A 22,661-nucleotide genomic window follows, 5' to 3' on the forward strand; every position below is an offset into this window, starting at 1 on the left:
GATTGTATACAATTATTATTATTTATTTTTTTGGTTAAAAGTGTTCATGTTTTACTGTGACTTATTGTAGGCTCCTAAGTGGACCAAAAGGTTAAAAACCAAACCAAATTAAGAAAAATAATAAATAAATTTAAAAAACTAAGTAACTCCACCAGTGTGTCTCTTTTGGGTCACTTTTGCCGGTCCCAAGCCCGGATAAAGGAGGAGGGTTGGAATTGTGACATAAAAACAAACAAGAATCGACAGAAGAAAGTTCATTTGTAGTTATAAACATATTTAGGGTGTTTCTTTACTCACTTTTTGTCTCTCCCACGACATTATTCCTCTCTCCTACAGCGTCCATCACAATTACGTGCACATAGCCAATTATGTAAATTAGGCGATGACGTCATTTAGCGACTTTTAGGACAGCCAATAGCTACTTTCCTTACTGAGGAGTTGCCAACACTGGGAGGGAGCGGGACGAATACGGATAGCCAAGGGAAGGAAGTTGGAGCTCAGGAGAATTTGAGTGTGAGGCAAAGGCGAACGCAAACCTTTGTACATATATTTTTAAACAATCCCCCAATTGTTTAATTTTCCAACCTTACCAGCCGGAGTTGGTTAGTTGTGTGCACTATTTAGTAGGAAGTGATCATTGATGTAAAGTTGAGAGTGTGAGTTGTAGTTCTCTCGTGAGTTGTCATTTACGACCTAGCTAGGTAGTGTAAGTCATCTCAGTAGTTTCTATATTTGGGACTTGTAGCCAACTGTCCTGGGCGGTAACCGCTTCCTCTATACATTTTTCACAAGGAGACCAGTTAGATAGCGTCCACATCCCTGCACGCTGATTGGGTTCCTCTGAACAGAAGGGAGTTTTTCCTTTGGAGATCAGATAGCCACGGCCCCGCAAGCAGCTAGGTTTCTCTGATCAGAAGAAATGTAACATTGTGAGTGAGGATGTGTCAGTGCGTATCTTGTTTTTGGTGGGCTGCGTTCAGCCTGACTACTTCCCCAGTAGTGTCAGGTCTGCAACGTTAAAGGGGTATACCAACAACTTTGTATTGGTACTTTTCTTTCGGTTCTTTTACACAGAGCTCAACGGGGGTTTCAATTGTGTATTTCTCATTGTGATTTTATAGTGTACTATTCTTGATTAGTATCAGTAAGGTGATAATTATCTGCAAGAGTATACCAGTTCAACTGTATTTATCAACTTTGATAATGTCTTTTAGATAGATGTTCACCGCGGGCAACAATAACTGGCGACTCATTCTCTGGCGACTCGTTTTCAGACAAATATGTTCAACTCGTCATTAGTTGATCCACTAACCACTGCATTTAGACTCATTAAAGTCCTTTAACGGTTTTGAGAAAAACAATTGTTGCTGCGTTCAAATATCGCCGCACTGTACCCGTCACTGTGTCATCCTGTGAACCCCATCAATGCTGCTCGCAGCTATATTTATGAAATACGTTCTCTTCACGGTGACATATCCTGAATAGGTAGAGAAATGGGGACGGGATCTCTCTTTATCAAGGAGCCATGGCTTCCCAGCCAAGACACTTCCCGAAGAGAGAGACTTCCACATGATCATACAGTAACTGGTTTCATTAGAGAAATGTCAGGACAAGGCTGCCCAATCATCACACACACACAGATAATGTTCGACTTCCCACAATTAGGTGCACGCACATGCATGCGCATGGCCACAAACACACACACGGGCTCACACACACACACGGGCCCGCACGCACACACACACACACACACACACACACACACACACACACACACACACACACACACACACACACACACACACACACACACACACGGGGGCACACACACACACACGGGCGCACACACACACACACGGGCGCACACACACACACACGGGCGCACACACACACAGAGCGCACACACACAGAGCGCACACACACAGGGAGCGCGTGAACACACACACACACACAGGCCCAGGAGACAGATGGTCTTATTGTGTGCAGATGGACAGCTCTGGAGTCAGTTAGCCAGGCTACGGGTGAGTGGGTGGTGGTTATTACTGAAGCGTGATTACAGAACCCAGACGCTCGCCAATGACTCAGGGCGCAACACATTTTATCTCTCTCATTCTCCCTCTCTCTCTCTCTGAGAATGTAATCTCTTTCTCTGCCTCTCTCTTAGATTGCATTCAATTTCCCTCAGTCTTTCTCGCTCCCTCTTTCTCTCTTGCCCAGCCGGGGAATGATATTCCTGACAGGGACAGCCACAGGAATTCCCTCCCCCTACTGCTGGCTGGGCATATGAGCCTCTACTTTGTCACTGAGCTCAGAGAGGACCTCAGTTGGTTATAGTGTGAGAGAATGGAGCGGTATTTATACCCCGTGGACAGATTTCATTCACAGTGAGAGACTGGATTGTGATTATGTTCCTGTGCTAGACTGTGATTGAATTGAGTGTGTCAGCACGTGTTGTGAAGGTGTGTGAAGGTAAAATAAGCACGTTCCTTGCTGTGCCTCTCTGGTAGACGGTATTAACCGTGGCATAGCAACACTCCAAACTGGCCCTTCCGCTAGCCCCAAGCACGCGCTCACACACACGCATAGGCCTACACAGCTGCGATCTGAATGGAAACGCTTTGCACTGGGAGTCAAGGTCGGAGTGAAACTGTTAACAGATCCAGGTTCTGGCGCCGCTCCTGAACTTCCTTTGTGTAAACACAAGCGGAGGAACACAAGATAGCTGACTCGCACAACTACGACCTGGCGAAGAAATCCAAGGGAGAGGGGCTAAACGAGCCATTGGGAAAGTGGGGATGAATGGAATTTACAGTGCTAGAGCACAGGTATGGTAAGTTGTACAGAAGCGAGTGCAGATGGATTTGACAGTGCGTGACCGGCTTACGGTGGAGAGATGATGTTTAAAACTGCCCCGTTTTAGGGTTTTTCTAGAGGGTTTAAAAAATGTAGAATCGTGAGAGCACATGGGATGGTGACTGTGATGGTGACTGGTGGTTTCGGTGAGAGTTCAGGGGGGGGTCTGAGGTAACTGGTGGTTTTGGTGAGAGTTCAGGGGGGGGGGTCTGAGGTGACTGGTAGTTTTGGTGAGAGTTCAGGGGGGGGGGGGGGGGCTCTGAGGTGACTGGTGGTTTTGGTGAGAGTTCAAGGGGGGGGGTCTGAGGTGACTGACTACCTTTGGTGCTGGTCTGTTTTTTGCCGGTGGCGGCCGTGTCCTCGGAGAGTGCCAGGCGTCGCAGCACGTCGGCCAGCGCCGCCTTCATCACGGTGATCTCATCCTCCTGCTGTTGGACGCGCAGCTCCAACGACGACAGACGATCCTGCACGTCAGACGCACTTGCCGCCGAGATGCTGTCATCTACAGAGAGAGAGAGAGAGAGAGAGGAGACTGTGTTAGATACTGTAGACAACAGACATTTAGATATCTACCCAGCAAAGAGACCCACGCCCGCAAACACCAGAGAAGCATGAACAGTAAGGCTGGGACGATACCAGTATCACAACATTTTTTCCATGCCAAAAATGGAAACATGAAGCAGGCCAAACTTTTGGTCCTTTAAAAACCTGCTGTATGTAAAATATTGGGCGCTATTGTTTGGAAAATAAACACATGTGACTGTGGATGACAACATAATAATGTTTGTTTCCAACATTAGGGCTGTTTTCCTAATGAAGTTAAATCTGCTTCGAGTTTTGCCTCCTTGCCACGGTACTAACGAGCATTAAGATGCTGGTATGTATATATGCACCAAACACACACAGGCTGTGATAAAACGTCCATGGGTGAATTCTGAACACTGGAGTGTTTCACTGTATAGGCCTACTGTCGTAAACTGGTGACTTCCCGAACACCCTATTGTGAAACAGAATGGGAAGTGAGAAAGAGTGCAAAATACAGGCATGATAATGTAAGCAAGAGAACCTACTGGACTCTGATTTCTTACTGGACAGTGTGTGTGTGTGTGTGTGTGTGGGGGGGGGGGGGGGGGGGGGGGTTCTACCTCTACGTCTAAATACAGGGCACATGTTCAACTGCTCAAAGTATTCGTGGGTTGGGGCTGCTGCCAAGCCTAGCTGTGGTTTAGGGCCTGATTGCTGGACGGGATGGGGGTAATTTGGCAGTGGAGAGAGTGAGGGGGCCTCAAAGCCAATGTTGGCCTGTTAAAGGGGTGCTGACAACCCCCCCCCCCTCTTCCTTTCCCCAGAAGACCCCCGTCAGAGGAGTTTGAACCCCCTTCCCACATGACACAAAAAACAAGCATCAGACACACTCACAATTTAAGAGTGGCAAAGAGAAAACAGACCGTCATAATAGTTCAGATCAAACTATTAACAAGTTAAACATATTTCTGTCTAACAGCTCAAGCCATGAGAGCACTTAACCCCGAACTCAAAAGTGGATTATGTTTGTGGCACTAACAGATCAAGCTAACTTTTACTGTAAGCCCAAAGCACCGTTTCTGGCCAACAAAGTTAATGTTTTTTTTTTTTATATTGTGGCTGTAAGGAAATGCCTCACCCCTTGACTATGTGCAGAGAATGATAGTAATATGGCACATGCCTGCGTACGTAAACAAGCCTGTGCAAGCACACAGTCAAGGGGTGAGGCATTTCCTTACAGCACCAAGAGGTCAGTGAGGGCAGAGGTGTGAGGCAGTGCCTGATAGCATGCCCCAGATGGCTGGGCAGCAGTAGACCGGAGGGAGGGAGGGAGAGAGGGAGAGAGAGAGAGCGCCCAGGGGAAGACTTAACCCACCACTCTCTCACTCTCTCCCTAAGCACACACACACCACAAACAACACCACACTACAGAACAATGGGCCTCTGTACACTGAGGAGACCTGAGCCAGGAAAACTAGCCCAGCACAGAACCAATCTACTGCTACAGGGAATGTAAATCAAACACAAAGCCATCAAATAGACAAAGCCAGGGAAATTAGCTTAAAAGGATAACTCCACCACTTTTAACATTTGGGTTGTTATTATTAGGTATTTTATTAGGATCCCCATTAACTGTTGCGAAAGCAGCAGCTACTGTTCCTGGGATCCACGCAAAGCATGAAACATGACGTAATACAGAACATTAATAGATAAGAACAGCTCAAGGACAGAACTGCAACAATTTAAAAAAAGAAGAAGCGATGCACTCGTAGCCAACGTGTCGAAAGCGTTCCACAGGCAGACTGACCAACGTGGACTCCAATGCTTCCCACAGTCGTGTCAAGTTGGCCAGATGTCCTTTGGGTGGATTCCTGATACACACGGGGAAACTGTTGAGCGTGAAAAACCAAGCAGCGTTGAAGTTCTTAATACACTCAAACCGGTGTGTCTGGCACCTCCTACCGTACCCCAGTTCAAAATCACTTCAATCTTTTGTCTTGCCCATTCACCCTTTGAATGGCACTCATACACAATCCACGTCTCAAGGATTTAAAATCCTTCTTTAACCTGTCTCCTTCCCTTCATCTACGCTGATTGAAGTGGATTTTAAGAGGTGACATCAATACGGGATCATAGCTTTCACGTAGATTCACCTGATCAGTCTATACATTGGAAAGAGCAGGTGTTCCTTTTGTTTTGTACACTCAGTGTATATTTAGATTAAGCTTTTGTCTGGGCTTGATAGCTAACTAGGCTGAGCATTGCATCATGGGAGACTAAATACACCCCGGGAATCATATTATGCTGTAGAAGAGGGCAATAGAGAAGTGTCGGCGACACTTTTACTTGACACACAGCGCCATAACACGGTCATAACCATGTCATAACAGCTGACATAAGCTGTCATAATATGGCGATAATACTGCCACGAAACATATTTAGACATGTTATGACATTTATTGCTGTATTTTTTGGCTGGTTATGACACCTAGTGTCAAAACCCACAAACCCTACCACACAAGGCAAACCATTCCATTACACCTTAGCCTACTTGTCAACAGTATGTTTGTTATATAACCTTTTCTGAAATTGAACATAAGTATCATTGTAATTGTGCACACATTGATGTCAGACATGCACCTACCTCAATGCTCTGTTTCGGATGACTGGGATGAATGCAGGAGCATATTTAGCAGCAGGACAAGACACCATCTTTTTGACTGATGACTGATATAAGGGCATGTACGTGAGAGGCCTATCTGGCTTATTTAATTATGATGGTCATGATGCCTCTTGACAGTGTCATAAAGTGTATGTTCTACAAGTTATTTAAAATATGATGAAATGTGACTGTAAAGAATTCCTTACAACGACAACAAAGGACTTCAGGAACTAGAGGAAACTTCTTGGCAGGGAAAAAACACATTTGAATAAATGTGGGTTTTGAGATGTCATCACCAGCCATAAAACTGTACAACATATGTCACAACAGGTTGGTCATGACAGTGTTATGACATATGACATGGTTATGACCGTGTCATAACGTGTTATGACGCTGGGTGTCTAGTGATGTGTTACCGAAAGTTTCTCAATGACAAAAACAAGGATTTGTGCAGCATGACTAACAAAAACAACACGTCAAAATGTATATCAAATCTTACAGTTGTGCACATATACTAACAGCATAATAACTGGCTAGAAAGTGGTTTAATTGTCCCTTAAAAGCCTTAGTACATAACTGTCAATCAACTGACTGTCAGACAGTGCCAGGAAAAGTAGGCCAGCACAGAGCTATCAACCAGACCGCTATTACAGAGACTAGCTGAGCGCCGAGCCGCCACCCACCAGAACACCCAACTCAGGGAGTCCAATCAATACACAGACTCCGGATGTAGTGTCCCGAAGCTAGCAGGTGCCCAGACTCAAACACACACACACACACACACACACACACACACACACACACACGCACACACACGCACACGGTTGTGATAAGAGTTCAGTGGGCGAATCCTAGGCACAGAAGAGCTTTGTCTGTCTCTCTCTCTCGCTTTCTCTCTCGCAGTCTGTCTGATAATACTGTACTGTTAAAACATGTGTCCCTCTCTCCTCGGGTCTCTTGTAATACACAATGAAATGCACATGGAGGACAGACAGTGGTGACTTACAGACTGGTGACTTACAGACAGCAGGCCTCAGTGTTGGCTGCTTGCAGTGTGAAAGGCTTTGCCTTCATAATACAGGACATAAGTCTATCCAGAGTTACTGAATCACTGCTTAGATGTGACACAGGGCTGGGGGAAGCAGCCAGAGGGTGTGAGTGTCTGTGAGATTGTAGGCTACAGTGTATTCTCTAGCCTTCCTTTGATACTGACTCCTGACTTTGATGTGAAACGAAAGCATGTACTACAGCACTGAGCAGGTGGCACACAACACACATAGAGAGGGAAGAACCCCCCTAACACACACACACAAACCACACAGACAGATTGTTCGAGCAACTTCATTGGGGGGGGGGGGGAGTACGTTTGAAATACTTTTTACATTCGAATCCAACCATTTTGGAGAAAATCATGATGAAAGTGGCCATCGTAGTCCCTTTTTAGACCTATACATGCCTCCTGTAAGACATTAATCGTACATGATACAGACAAACATCTTGGTGTCATCATACTATTTATAGTGTGATTCTGAAATACATTTTTCACATTTATTTATTCATTTACATTAATTAAAAGTACCCTTTTTGATTTTGTTCATTTTAAAGACATAGAGTATATTGCTCCAAACAGTATACACTACAAGTACATAACACTTCCAGAGTGGACTCTACTAATTATGAAGGTATGATACGTTATGAGTACCACCAACACACTGAATGGGAAAATGGATTCAAAGGAAACCCCCTTTTCTGGTGACAGGCTGAATGTGCAATCCTAAAGGAGGGCTGTGATTGGTTAATAACCTGTAATGTCAAATTCTATGTATAAACTGGGTCATATCATTAAAAGTACCAGAGAGCCCACTGGAAATTTGACATGTTTTGAAGAGTATATTGTTACAAAGAATATGTCTAAATATAAGCAAAATCTAAAAGGATCGTTTTATTATATTCATATTGTTAAAGTAGCATAAATGAATGTGAACATTTGTTTTTTCAGAATCTATACATAGTCCATATGTATGGTTCACAGATCATAGGGTCTTACAGGAGGCATGTATAAAAACCACCTAAAATGGGTCATTTCATCATGATTTACCCCTCAGAAATGGTGATACAAATGCAAAAAGCAAGTTAAACATCCTTCCTCTAAATGAAGTTCCTATGTGAGAATTGCCAGAACAATTTGAGATACCAAACATATTTTACACTCCCACTGGCATGGAATCGCCCTACACCCAGACTCTGCTGTCAATCACTGACATCCTGTTAATAACGAAACACCACAGTTACACCAATACCTGTATCACATATATGTATAGATCAAAGACACAAACTAGAAATGCAAGACAAAAAAGGTAGAGATGTGCCTTGTTGGCTAACTAACAGGATACAAGAAGCAACATATCAGTCACACCGAGTTCTCAGTGATGAAACCATGAGCTCATTTGTCCTCCCCGACTCTGCCCTTTTGTTACTTTCGCCTCAATTTCCTCTCAGCTAAGTCGAGCTTTAATAATGTCATCTTATCATAACTCTCCACAGCTTGACGAAACGCTCCCTTGAGAAAGGAACACAGTCGAGCTGCACTCTGCGAGGCAACGTTCAGGTACATGAGTAAGTCAGTGTGTGTGGGGAGGTTGCGTGACTCGGGTACTTTGATTTGTGTGATAGAATATAAAATCAGACAAGAAGTGGCATTAGGTTACTGTTTGATTGAATGTTAGAATGGGCAAAACGAGTGACCTAAGCGACTTTGAGCGTAGTATGATCGGTGTCAGGTGCACCAGTTCCGGTATCTCGGAAATGTCCGGCCTTCGGTGCTTTTCACGCACAACAGTGTCCAGGGTTTACCAAGAATGGTGCAACAAACAACAAATATCCAGTCAGTGGCAATCCTGTGGGCGAAAACAGCTAGTTGGTGAGAGGTCGAAGGAGAATGGCAAGAATCGTGAAAGCCAACAGGCGGCCATAAACAGGAAAAGAATGGCACCGTACAACAGTGGTCGGCAGGACGGCATCTCAGAACTCACAACTCGTCGGTCCTTGTCACGGATGGGCTGTTGCAGCAGACGACCACACCGGGTTCCACTCCTATCAGCTAAAAACAAGAAGCGGCTTCAATGGGCACGAGTTCACCAATACTGGACAATTGAGGAGAGGAAAAATATTGCCTGGTCCGACGAATCCCAGTTCCTGTTGCGTCATGCTGATAGTGGAGTCAGGATTTGACGTAAGCAGCATTAGTTCATGGCCCCATCCTGCCTGGTGTCAGCCGTACAGGCTGGTGGAGGTGGTGTAATGGTGTGGGGAATGTTTTCCTAGCACACGTTAGATCCCTTGATACCAATTGAGCAATGTTTCCATGCCCCGAAGAATTCAGGGTGTCCTGGAGGCAAAGGGGGTCCCAGTACTAGACGGTGTACCTAATAAACTGTGTATATATGTAATAGAATAGGGTAGAGCAGGGTGATAAATTGCCTGAATTAGTGCGATAACGATAAATAGAACGATACGTTTATAACATTAAAAGTGCACTACAGTTTAAATGTATTTCTTATCCTTTAAACCAACACAACTAGGGTTGGGCAGTCGATTGTATATAACGGTATCCCAGGGTATTTTTGAAATACTCTTGGTATGATTTTCCAATACCGTAAATAAAATAACTTGTGCACTAGGTAATTGATAAAGCAGTTCACGTTCATTATTTCGCCTGTTAGATCATTTTTCATTATAAAGTTTACCGGTTTCCAAAAACAGCTGTTTGAGGCATTTGTTTACAAAGAAACATAACGAGCAAAATAGGGGCTTGGTGAGGTGAGTCACTCCTGCGGAAGCGCAACTTAACACTAGAACCGCCATAGGCCAACAGCCACTGACGTTCGATTTTGTAAATAAAAAAAATATCTGTCCCAAAATTGTAAAAAGGTATGTCCTGACTTTTCATAAAATTTTGGTATTTTAAATTGCTCATTTGTCAGATAAAAAACAGAAACGTTTTTTTTCTTTTTCTCACAACTATTCCAAATTTAACCCGCTAAGAGAATGTGCTGTAGGACGTTGGTACCCAGCCAGACGCTATTGCATCTCTCTGTACCCACTGAGTGAATGAAAATGAATGGCCAATAATTGTGCCCCTTACTTCATAACTGAATTTAGTGACAATATCAGTTGTCAAATTGTACATGAGGACGTGGGCGTATTTTTTAATTGACAGATGCAGGGAAAGGGGAATCACATTATCAAATACTCCTTCAGAGTCACATGAAGGTACATTTTTTTGACTTCTATATAGTATCAGAAAGAGCATATTCTGCCGTTTCTATGACACTTTGTCAAATAAAAGGTGCAGCTCTATTTCCAGATTTCACTTTTTCCAAGAATAACCGTGCTGTCCATGCATTCAGCACGACTGGTAAACACAACTTATAAATTGACACATTACCTGTTAGCAAAGGTGTCAGCTAGAGACGATGTGCAGGAGCTCGCAGGGATATGTAGTTTTGCATGTCTACTTTGATGCTAATTAGCATTTTCGAATCTGAGAGTAAATAGAGCCGAATATATTGATAAAAGTCACCTTTTCTTAGAGAGTTTTACACAGTTATCAAAATGTCACGCCAGGGTAAGCCTACACGAATCACAGCCCATATTTTAAGTTTTTCTAAAATCCCCTATGGGAAAAATGAATGGTGGAAAAACGATTGGAACCGTTTCCCTGTTTGACCGCTAAGTTTTAGGGGTATTATGACTCGTACTGTGGTAGTCTATACAGTGTCTGATACAATCAACAAATGACTGTTTTATATCTTATCATGAATATATTTCCACTAATATTTAATCCTTTGCAATTGTTCATGCACAAATAAAGTTGATGAAATGGATTACACTGTAATGTTTTTATTGCAAGGGAAACGAAAAGAGACTACTAGGCCTATGTATATTCTAGGACTTCGTAGAATTATACAAAACATATCCTTGACTCTAACAAATAACTATTCTTTTTATTAACAATTCTTCAAGCAATTCATCCATTCCAAAAGTTGATGCACTATTTATCAAGTGCTGGTGCTTATGATTGAGCACCTTGCAGGTTGATATGCATCGGGTGCATATGCTGAAGGAAAACGCCCAGAAACATTCTCTAGCGGGTACCTATAGGCTGAAAGGCCAGGCGGTTCTAGTGCTTAGTGAGGTGATCAAGTTACACTTGAATGAAATTCAATGTTTGCCAGCCATTTATATACAGTTGAAGTCAGAAGTTTACTTACACCTTAGCCAAATACATTTACACTTTTTCACAATTCCTGATGTTTTATCCTAGTAACATTCCCTGTCTTAGGTCAGTTAGGATCACCACTTTATTTTAAGAATGTGAAATGTCAAAATAATAGCAGAGAGAATGATTTATTTCAGTTTTTATTTCTTTCATCACATTCCCAGTGGGTCAGAAGTTTAAATACACTCAATTAGTATTTGGTAGCATTGCCTTCAAATTGTTTAAGTTGGGTCAAACGTTTCGGGTAGCCTTACACAAGCTCCCCAAAACAAGTTGGGTGAACTTTGGCCCATTCCTCCTGACAGAGCTGTTGTAACCGAGTCAGGAGGACTCCTTGCTCGCACACACTTTTTCAGTTCTGACCACAAATACTCTATAGGATTGAGGTCAGGGCTTTGTGATGGCCACTCCAATACCTTGACTTTGTTGTCCTTAAGCCATTTTGCCACGACTTTGGAAGTATGCTTGGGGTCATTGGAAGACCCATTTGCAACCAAGCTTTAACATCCTGACTGATGTCTTGAGATGTTGCTTCAATATATCCACATAATTGTCCTCCCTCATGAAGCCATCTATTTTGTGAAGTGCACCAGTCCCTCCTGCAGCAAAGCACCCCCACAACATGATGCTGCCACCCCCGTGCTTCACGGTTGGGATGGTGTTCTTCGGCTTGCAAGCCTCCCACTTTTTCCTACAAACATAACGATGGTCATTATGGCCAAACAGTTCTATTTTTGTTTCATCAGACCAGAGGACTTTTCTCCAAAAAGTACGATCTTTGTTCCCATGTGCAGTTGCAAACCGTGGCCTTTTTTTGGCGGTGTTGGAGCAGTGGCTTCTTCCTTGCTGAGCGGCCTTTCAGGTTATGTCGATATAGGGCTTGTTTTACTGTGGATATGGATACTTTTGTATCGGTTTCCTCCAGCATCTTCACAGGGTCCTTTGCTGTTCTTCTGGGATTGATTTGCACTTTTCGCACCAAAGTACGTTCATCTCTAGGAGACAGAACACGTCTCCTTCCTGAGCGGTATGACGGCTGTGTGGTCCTATGGTGTTTATACTTGAGTACTATTGTTTGACCGATGAACGCGGTACCTTCAAGTGTTTGGAAATTGCTTCCAAGGATGAACCAGACTTGGGGAGGTCCACAATTTTTTCTGAGGTCTTGGCTGATTTCTTTTGATTTTCCCATGATGTCAAGCAAATAGACACCGAGTTTGAAGGTAGGCCTTGAAATACATCCACAGCTACACCTCCAATTGACTCAAATGATGTCAATTAGCCTATCAGAAGCTTCTACAGCCATGACATAATTTTATGGAATTTTCCAAGCTGTTTAAAGGCACAGTCAACTTAGTGTATGTAAACTTCTGACCCACTAGAATTGTGATACAGTGAATTATAAGTGAAATAATCTGTCTGTAAACAATTCTTGGAAGAATTACTTGTGTTATGCACAAAGTAGATGTCCTAACCGACTTGCCAAAACTATAGTTTGTTGACAAGAAATTTGTGGAGTGGTTGAAAAACAAGTTTTAATGACTCTAACCGAAGTGTATGTAAACTTCTGACTTAAACTGTATATATATATATATATGCATCTTATAACTATTAAGTTAAATAGCTAAGAAATTCTCTACATCTGGGTTTTACTAACTTGCTAACGTTAGCTAAGTGGCAGCAGAGACAACCCCCTTCTGGATTAAGAGCACTGCTGTCTAATATATGTATTGTGTGTGCTGCACACTAGCTTCTGAGATAGCTACTTGCATAAATTTATGAGCTGGGTTGTCCGTCTTAGTAAATGTTCACATGCGCTCGTTAGCATTTACCTAGCAACCAACCATGGGAATTGCTTAGCATTCTGGTAACTGAGATTTTGGGGTATTTTTTTTTGGGGGGGGGGGTGTAAAAAAATAAATAGCCAGTGATATTGTATATCCCAGGATGGCACAGACACGGTATGAAGGTATGTAAATCTGGATACCGTCAAACCCTAAGTACTACTAGTTTGATGGTTGTAACCATCAATTGTTCCATTAACAATCACCCATATTAGCAAACGTATTTCATTTCAAACTTAACAGTTCCTCTAGTATAGGCTACTGCAAAATGCCTGTGATAGGTGATTGGTATGGTCGGTGTCGATTCATTTTGGTTTATCGTCCCAGCTGTAAAGTATATATCAATAAAATTAAAATAAATACAATGTATAGGATGGGCTGAATTTGCATTCATTGATACAGAAAGGTTTTAAGGCCCTGTGTGAACCCCCAGCCTAGCCTAGGAAGGAGGAAATCCTGAGAATATGGTGAAAGAGGCCGGATGTGAATGGTGATATCCTTCTCAGTAATAGATGCCACAATTTACTGTGTAACCCACTCCAGCACGATAACACCCTTGTTATCATTAGAGCGTTGCAAAAACTCTAAAGACGGATTGGAGGATAAGCAGACTATTACCCAACACCCTGTCAAAACATATCGTAGAGAAAATGTGCAATTCAAAACCTGACTCCTCTGCCTCTGCTAACTATCCTGTTGTAGTCTGTGTGTTGAGAACACATTTAGTGTTCTCAAGTCATGTGAATGTAATAACTGAGTAATAAGCACATGAGAAGTGAGTAATTGCACTTCCGAATCTCTTTGTGAATGTTTTCCGTGGGATGATATGTTCAGTGTGTGAGTGTGGAAAGTTGTTTAGAGGCTGAGGGACTAGAGAGCACAGATGTGGCTAAAGGACAAGGACACTAGCTGGGACCTGCTGGAAGTGACATCTCAAAGGAAGTGAGGACACACAGGAAGTGAGATCACACAGCCTATAATCAAAGCTGGAGAAAGAAGGAGAAGAGTGAAGCAATCAGCAGACTGAAATAAGGATTTCTTAAGAGGGAGCATAATCACAAAACACACATCCTGTCAAACAGGAAGCAACACTATACAATTAATCAGAGTTGTTTTGGTTTGAACACTGAATGGCTGCTCGAATGGTTGGTGTTGACACTAAAAACCAACCAGGCTCTTTCCAATGCTTGCCTCATTACTGATGCCTTCCTCAACTACAGTAGACGGCTGTGTTTCCAGACATGCTCCAGGGCCCATATTCAAAAACTGTAGGAGTGCTGATCTAGGACCAGTCCTCACCCCCCTGCCCATATAATCTTATTGACAATTATCTAAAATGCAAAACGTATCCTATGTCAGCATTTATAAACTGAGACACTTCATGAACACGGGCTTATGAATATGGTCTCCCTCTGAGTAAGCCTGTATTTATCCATGTTAGCCCCATTGACAGGAGGTGTAATACAGGAGGTGTAACACTTCACCCAGCAGGTCATCATCTCCAGTGAAGGTCTTACTGGGAAGACTGGTTCCGGTTGGCTTCAGCTGCACATACTGACTTTGCAGGGCAAAGGGTCATGACGTCTGCTCTCTCCCAGCCTAGGTCACCGTCCTCTCAGTGTTTGACAAACAGGTTGCTACTGGAGGTACACACTCATCTCCCTCGACCTCCCCTTCTTCCACATCTTCATCAAAATCCTTCTCACAGGTTTTAATGAAGTAGGCACAGCAATGCTGTATTTATGTGTGCTTCTGTCCCCTGGGGTATATCTGCATGAGTACAGACACATACACAGATTGTGTTAAGACAGTGGCAGAGATCAGTACCTGTTCTAAAAATGGGACTGGGTTAGAGAAACCACACTGCGCAATGTGTTAAAAGACTCATGCATTCACACGCACACATGAGCACACACAGGAGCCATTTCAGGCTTGTTTCCTGTCCTCACACACTCTGGAGGCCTGTTTAATCAGATTTATTACAGCAACTCCCTCCATCAATACTTAATCACCATTACTGATGCCCGGTCTGTAGTATCTAATCCTGTTAATGAACAAAGACACACTCTCTCATACACACACACACACACCAAGGAGAGGCAATAGGAGTGTTTAAAAAAAAGTAAAAAAAATATTTAACCTTTATTTAACTAGGCAAGTCAGTTAAGAACAAATTCTTTTTTACAATGATGGCCTACTGGGGAACAGTGGGTTAACTGCCTTGTTCAGGGGCAAAACGACAGATTTTTACCTTGTCAGCTTGGGGATTTGATCCAGCAACCTTTCAGTTACTGGCCCAACGCTCTAACCACTAGGCTACCTGACCCCCCGGCCAAACCCTCCCCTAATCCGGACAACACTGGGGCAACTGTGAGCCGCCCTATATGACTCCCAATCACGGCTGGTCGTGATACAGCCCGGGATCGAACCCAGGTCTGTGGTGACGCGTCCACAACTGCGATGCAATGCCTTAGACCACTGCGCCACTCTGAAAGCATAGTATCATGTGTAATGTACTGATTTATGACCCCAGTCTCCGGCAGTATATAGTATCGCAAAACACAGACAAGCTAGCATGCACGTACGTACACACACACTTAAGTCTGAGGTTTTAGCCTCCATAATGAAATGTGGAGCACAGCCATGCTTTGACAAGGTCTATCATCACTCTCCTCTCATCTCTCACTCTCCTGCACTTAGTCCCTTTCTTTAAGCCTTGCCACTTGCTCTCTCACACTCCTCATGTTTGGATGGTATCCATTGATGACATACATTCATGTAGTGATCAAAAACGTCTTATTTTTGCACACTAACTCTATGCTATGTGTATGAGCAAACAAACAAAAACACATCTGTCTGCCATTTTATGAATTTATGGGCAAGTACAGTGCCTTCAGAAAGTATTCAAACCCCTTGACTTTTTCCAAATTTTGTTACGTTACAGCTTTATTCTAAAATGTATTAAAAAGTTGTTTTCCCCCTCATCAATTTACACACAATACCCCATAATGACGAAGCAAAACAGGTTTTTTGAACAGGAAATATCACATTTACGTAATTATTCAGACTCTTTACTCAGTCCTTTGTTGAAGGACCTTTGGCAGCAACTACAGCCTCGGGTCTTCTTGGGTATGACGCTACAAGTTTGGCACACCTATATTTGGGTAGTTTCTCCCATTCTTCTCTGCAGATCCTCTCAAGCTATCAGGTTCATAGGGGAGTGTTGCTGCACAGCTATTTTCAGGTCAGGTTCGATCGGGTTCAAGTCCGGGCTCTGGCTGGGCCACAAGGACATTCAGAGTCTTGTCCAGAAGCCACTCCGGGGGTGTCTTGGCTGTGTGCTTAGGGTCATTGTCCTGTTGGAAGGTAAACCATCACCCCAGTCTGAAGTTCTGTGCACTCTGGAGCAGGTTTTCATCAAGGATCTCTCTGTAATTTGCACCGTTCATCTTTGCCTCGATCCTGACTAGTCTCCCAGTCCCTGCCGCTGAAAAACACCCCGACAGCATGATGCTGCCACCTCCATGCTTCATGGTAAGTATGTTGCCAGGTTTCCTCCAGACGTGACGATTGGCATTCAGGCCAAAGAGTTTAATCTTGGTTTCATCAGACCAGAGAATCTTTTTTCTCATGGTCTGAGTCCTTTAGGTGCCTTTTGGCAAACTCCAAGCGGGCTGTCATGTGTCTTTTACTGAGGAGTGGCTTCCGTCTGGCCCCTCTACCATAAAGGCCTGATTGGTGGTGTCATGTTTTGTCATTTGATTATCATGTCTTGTCCCTGTGCTTCCCTTCCATTTGTCTCCCTCTGCTGGTCTTAGTAGGTTCTTTCCCTCTTTCTATCCCTCTCTCTTCCCCTCCCTCTCTTCCTCTCTCGCTCTCTCTCTATCGTTCCGTTCCTGCTCCCAGCTGTTCCTCATTCTCCTAACTACCTCATTTAATCTTTCACACCTGTCCCCTATTTTGCCCTCTGATTAGAGTTCCTATTTCTCCCTCTGTTTTCCGCTTCTGTCCTTGTCGGATCTTTGTTTGATGTTTGCTGTTCTGTGTCCTGGTTCCGCCCTGTCGTGTTTTTGCCTTCAACAGATGCTGCGTGTGAGCAGGTGTCATCTAAGATATATCCTGGAGTACCGTTTTGTTTAAGACTGGAATAAAGACTCTGTTTTTGTTAAATCGCTTTTGGGTCCTCATTCACCAGCATAACAGAAAGATCCGACAAACAATGGACCCAGCGACTACGGATTCTCGCAACACTGCCATCGAGATCCAGGGAGCAATGCTCGGCAGACACGAGCAGGAATTGTCTGCTGCTCGTCATGCCGTTGAGACCCTGGCCGCTCAGGTTTCCAACCTCTCAGGACAGTTTCAGAGTCTTCGTCTCGTGCCACCTGTTACTTCCTGGTCTTCCGAGTCTTCGGAACCTAGGGTTAATAACCCACCATGTTACTCTGGGCAACCCACTGAGTGCCGCTCCTTTCTCACCCAGTGTGATATTGTGTTTTCTCTCCAGCCCAACACATACTCACGAGAGAGAGCTCGGATCGCCTACGTCATATCACTCCTTACTGGTCGGGCTCGGGAGTGGGGCACAGCTATCTGGGAGGCAAGGGCTGAGTGTACTAACGATTATCAGAGCTTTAAAGAGGAGATGATACGGGTTTTTGATCGTTCAGTTTTTGGGAAGGAGGCTTCCAGGGTCCTGGCTTCCCTATGTCAAGGTGATCGATCCATAACGGATTACTCTATAGAGTTTCGCACTCTTGCTGCATCCAGTGACTGGAACGAGCCGGCGTTGCTCGCTCGTTTTCTGGAGGGACTTCACGCTGAGGTTAAGGATGAGATTCTCTCCCGGGAGGTTCCTTCCAGCGTGGACTCTTTGATTGCACTCGCCATCCGCATAGAACGACGGGTAGATCTTCGTCACCGAGCTCGTGGAAGAGAGCTCGCGTTAACGGTGTTTCCCCTCTCCGCATCTCAACCATCTTCTCCCATCAGCTCAGAGACTGAGCCCATGCAGCTGGGAGGTATTCGCATCTCGACTAAGGAGAGGGAACGGAGAATCACCAACCGCCTTTGTCTCTATTGCGGTTCTGCTGGACATTTTGTCATGTCATGTCCAGTAAAAGCCAGAGCTCATCAGTAAGCGGAGGGCTACTGGTGAGCGCTACTACTCAGGTCTCTCCATCAAGATCCTGTACTACCTTGTCGGTCCATCTACGCTGGACCGGTTCGGCTGCTTCCTGCAGTGCCTTGATAGACTCTGGGGCTGAGGGTTGTTTTATGGACGAAGCATGGGCTCGGAAACATGACATTCCTCTCAGACAGTTAGGGAGGCCCACGCCCATGTTCGCCTTAGATGGTAGTTCTCTCCCCAGTATCAGATGTGAGACACTACCTTTAACCCTCACAGTATCTGGTAACCACAGTGAGACCATTTCCTTTTTGATTTTTCGTTCACCTTTTACACCTGTTGTTTTGGGTCATCCCTGGCTAGTATGTCATAATCCTTCTATTAATTGGTCTAGTAATTCTATCCTATCCTGGAACGTTTCTTGTCATGTGAAGTGTTTAATGTCTGCTATCCCTCCTGTTTCTTGTGTCCCCTCTACTCAGGAGGAACCTGGGGATTTGACAGGAGTGCCGGAGGAATATCATGATCTACGCACGGTCTTCAGTCGGTCCAGAGCCAACTCTCTTCCTCCTCACCGGTCGTATGATTGTTGTATTGATCTCCTTCCGGGGACCACTCCCCCTCGGGGTAGACTATTCTCTCTGTCGGCTCCCGAACGTAAGGCTCTCGAGGATTATCTGTCTGTTTCTCTCGACGCCGGTACCGTGGTGCCTTCTTCCTCTCCCGCCGGAGCGGGGTTTTTCTTTGTTAAGAAGAAGGACGGTACTCTGCGCCCCTGCGTGGATTATCGAGGGCTGAATGACATAACGGTTAAGAATCCGCTTCCCCTTATGTCGTCAGCCTTTGAGATGCTGCAGGGAGCCAGGTTCTTTACTAAGTTGGACCTTCGTAACGCTTACCATCTCGTACGCATCAGAGAGGGGGACGAGTGGAAAACGGCGTTTAACACTCCGTTAGGGCATTTTGAATACCGGGTTCTGCCGTTCGGTCTCTCTAATGCTCCAGCTGTCTTTCAGGCATTAGTTAATGATGTACTGAGAGACATGCTGAACATCTTTGTTTTCGTTTACCTTGACGATATCCTGATTTTTTCATCGTCACTCGAGATTCATGTTCAGCACGTTCGACGTGTACTCCAGCGCCTTTTAGAGAATTGTCTCTACGTGAAGGCTGAGAAGTGCGCCTTTCATGTCTCCTCTGTCACTTTTCTTGGTTCTGTTATTTCCGCTGAAGGCATTCAGATGGATCCCGCTAAGGTCCAGGCTGTCAGCGATTGGCCCGTTCCTAAGTCACGTGTCGAGTTGCAGCGTTTTCTCGGTTTCGCTAATTTCTATCGGCGTTTCATTCGTAATTTCGGTCAAGTGGCTGTCCCTCTCACAGCTCTGACTTCTGTCAAGACTTGCTTTAAGTGGTCCGGTTCCGCCCAGGGAGCTTTTGATCTCCTCAAGAAGCGTTTTACATCCGCTCCTATCCTTGTTACTCCTGACGTCACTAAACAATTTATTGTCGAGGTTGACGCTTCAGAGGTGGGCGTGGGAGCCATTCTGTCCCAGCGCTTCCAGTCTGACGATAAGGTTCATCCTTGCGCTTACTTTTCTCATCGCCTGTCGCCATCGGAACGCAACTATGATGTGGGTAACCGCGAACTGCTCGCTATCCGCTTAGCCATAGGCGAATGGCGACAGTGGTTGGAGGGGGCGACCGTTCCTTTTGTCGTTTGGACTGACCATAAGAACCTTGAGTACATCCGTTCTGCCAAACGACTTAATGCACGTCAAGCTCGTTGGGCGTTGTTTTTCGCTCGTTTCGAGTTCGTGATTTCCTATCGCCCGGGAAATAAGAACACCAAGCCTGATGCCTTATCCCGTCTCTTTAGTTCTTCTGTGGTTTCTACCGACCCCGAGGGGATTCTCCCTGAAGGGCGTGTTGTCGGGTTGACTGTCTGGGGAATTGAGAGACAGGTAAAGCAAGCGCTCACTCACACTGCGTCGCCGCGCGCTTGTCCTAGTAACCTTCTGTTTGTTCCTGTCTCTACTCGTCTGGCTGTTCTTCAGTGGGCTCATTCTGCCAAGTTAGCTGGCCACCCCGGTGTTCGGGGTACGCTTGCTTCTATTCGCCAGCGGTTTTGGTGGCCTACTCAGGAGCGGGACACGCGCCGTTTCGTGGCTGCTTGTTCGGACTGCGCGCAGACTAAGTCAGGTAACTCTCCTCCTGCCGGTCGTCTCAGACCGCTTCCCATTCCTTCTCGACCATGGTCTCACATCGCCTTAGACTTTATTACCGGTCTGCCTTCGTCTGCGGGGAAGACTGTGATTCTTACGGTTATCGATAGGTTCTCTAAGGCGGCACATTTCATTCCCCTCGCTAAGCTTCCTTCCGCTAAGGAGACGGCACAAATCATCATTGAGAATGTGTTCAGAATTCATGGCCTCCCGTTAGATGCCGTTTCAGACAGAGGTCCGCAATTCACGTCACAGTTTTGGAGGGAGTTCTGTCGTTTGATCGGTGCTTCCGTCAGTCTCTCTTCCGGGTTTCATCCCCAGTCTAACGGTCAAGCAGAAAGGGCCAATCAGTCGATTGGTCGCATTTTACGCAGCCTTTCGTTTCGAAACCCTGCGTCTTGGGCAGAACAGCTCCCCTGGGCTGAGTACGCTCACAACTCGCTTCCTTCGTCTGCTACCGGGCTATCTCCGTTTCAGAGTAGTCTTGGTTACCAGCCTCCTCTGTTCTCGTCCCAGCTCGCCGAGTCCAGCGTTCCCTCCGCTCAGGCTTTTGTCCAACGTTGTGAGTGCACTTGGAGGAGGGTCAGGTCTGCACTTTGCCGTTACAGGGCGCAGACTGTGAGAGCCGCCAATAAACGTAGGATTAAGAGTCCTAGGTATTGTCGCGGTCAGAGAGTGTGGCTTTCCACTCGTAACCTTCCCCTTACGACAGCTTCTCGCAAGTTGACTCCGCGGTTCATTGGTCCGTTCCGTGTCTCTCAGGTCGTCAATCCTGTCGCTGTGCGACTGCTTCTTCCGCGACATCTTCGTCGCGTCCACCCTGTCTTCCATGTCTCTTGTGTCAAGCCTTTTCTTCGCGCTCCCGTTCGTCTTCCCTCCCCCCCTCCCGTCCTTGTCGAGGGCGCACCTATTTACAAGGTACGGAAGATCATGGACATGCGTTCTCGGGGACGTGGTCACCAGTACTTAGTGGATTGGGAGGGTTACGGTCCTGAGGAGAGGAGTTGGGTTCCATCTCGGGACGTTCTGGACCGTTCGTTGATTGATGATTTCCTCCGTTGCCGCCAGGGTTCCTCCTCGAGTGCGCCAGGAGGCGCTCGGTGAGTGGGGGGGTACTGTCATGTTTTGTCATTTGATTATCATGTCTTGTCCCTGTGCTTCCCTTCCATTTGTCTCCCTCTGCTGGTCTTAGTAGGTTCTTTCCCTCTTTCTATCCCTCTCTCTTCCCCTCCCTCTCTTCCTCTCTCGCTCTCTCTCTATCGTTCCGTTCCTGCTCCCAGCTGTTCCTCATTCTCCTAACTACCTCATTTAATCTTTCACACCTGTCCCCTATTTTGCCCTCTGATTAGAGTTCCTATTTCTCCCTCTGTTTTCCGCTTCTGTCCTTGTCGGATCTTTGTTTGATGTTTGCTGTTCTGTGTCCTGGTTCCGCCCTGTCGTGTTTTTGCCTTCAACAGATGCTGCGTGTGAGCAGGTGTCATCTAAGATATATCCTGGAGTACCGTTTTGTTTAAGACTGGAATAAAGACTCTGTTTTTGTTAAGTCGCTTTTGGGTCCTCATTCACCAGCATAACAGGTGGAGTGCTGCAGGGTGTGCTGCAGCAGTGCTGCATGGTTGTCCTTCTGGAAGGTTCTCCCATTTCCCATCAGGTTCTTTATCACCTCTCTGATTGCTCAGTTTGGCCGGGCAGCCAGCTCTAGGAAGTCTTCTTCCATTTAAGAATGATGGAGGCCACTGTGTTCTTGGGGACCTTCAGTGCTGCAGAAATGTTTTGGTACCCTTCCCCAGATCTGTGCCTCGACACAATCCTGTCTCGAAGCTCTACGGACAATTCCTTCGACCTCATGGCTTGGTTTTTGCTCTGACATGCACTGCCAATTGTGGGACCTTATATAGACAGGTGTGTGCCTTTCCAAATCATGTCCAATCAATTGAATTTACCACAGGTGGACTCCAATTAAGTTATAGAAATACCTTAAGGATGATCAATGGAAGTAGGATGCACCTGAGCTAAATTGAGTCTCATAGCAAAAGGTCTGAATACTTACGTAAAGAAGGTATCTGTTTTTTTCTTTTAATACATTTGCAAAAATTTCTAAAAACCTGTTTCGCTTTGTCAATATGGGGTATTGTGTGTAGATTGC

General features: G+C 45.2%; 1 protein-coding gene across 4 annotated transcripts in view; it reads right to left on the bottom strand.

The window, feature by feature from the left end:
* LOC129836202 (echinoderm microtubule-associated protein-like 4) overlaps positions 1 to 22,661 on the bottom strand; it is a 103,470-nt gene that overhangs the window by 30,473 nt on the left and 50,336 nt on the right. For all 4 annotated transcript variants that reach the window (XM_055902059.1, XM_055902058.1, XM_055902057.1 and 1 more), the window contains exon 2: positions 3,173 to 3,355. In XM_055902059.1, coding sequence (XP_055758034.1) covers positions 3,173 to 3,355 — 183 coding nt within the window. The remainder of the gene's footprint in view (positions 1 to 3,172; positions 3,356 to 22,661) is intronic.

The sequence above is a fragment of the Salvelinus fontinalis genome, chromosome 37 (genome assembly GCF_029448725.1).
Source record: "Salvelinus fontinalis isolate EN_2023a chromosome 37, ASM2944872v1, whole genome shotgun sequence".
Classification (NCBI taxonomy): domain Eukaryota; kingdom Metazoa; phylum Chordata; class Actinopteri; order Salmoniformes; family Salmonidae; genus Salvelinus; species Salvelinus fontinalis.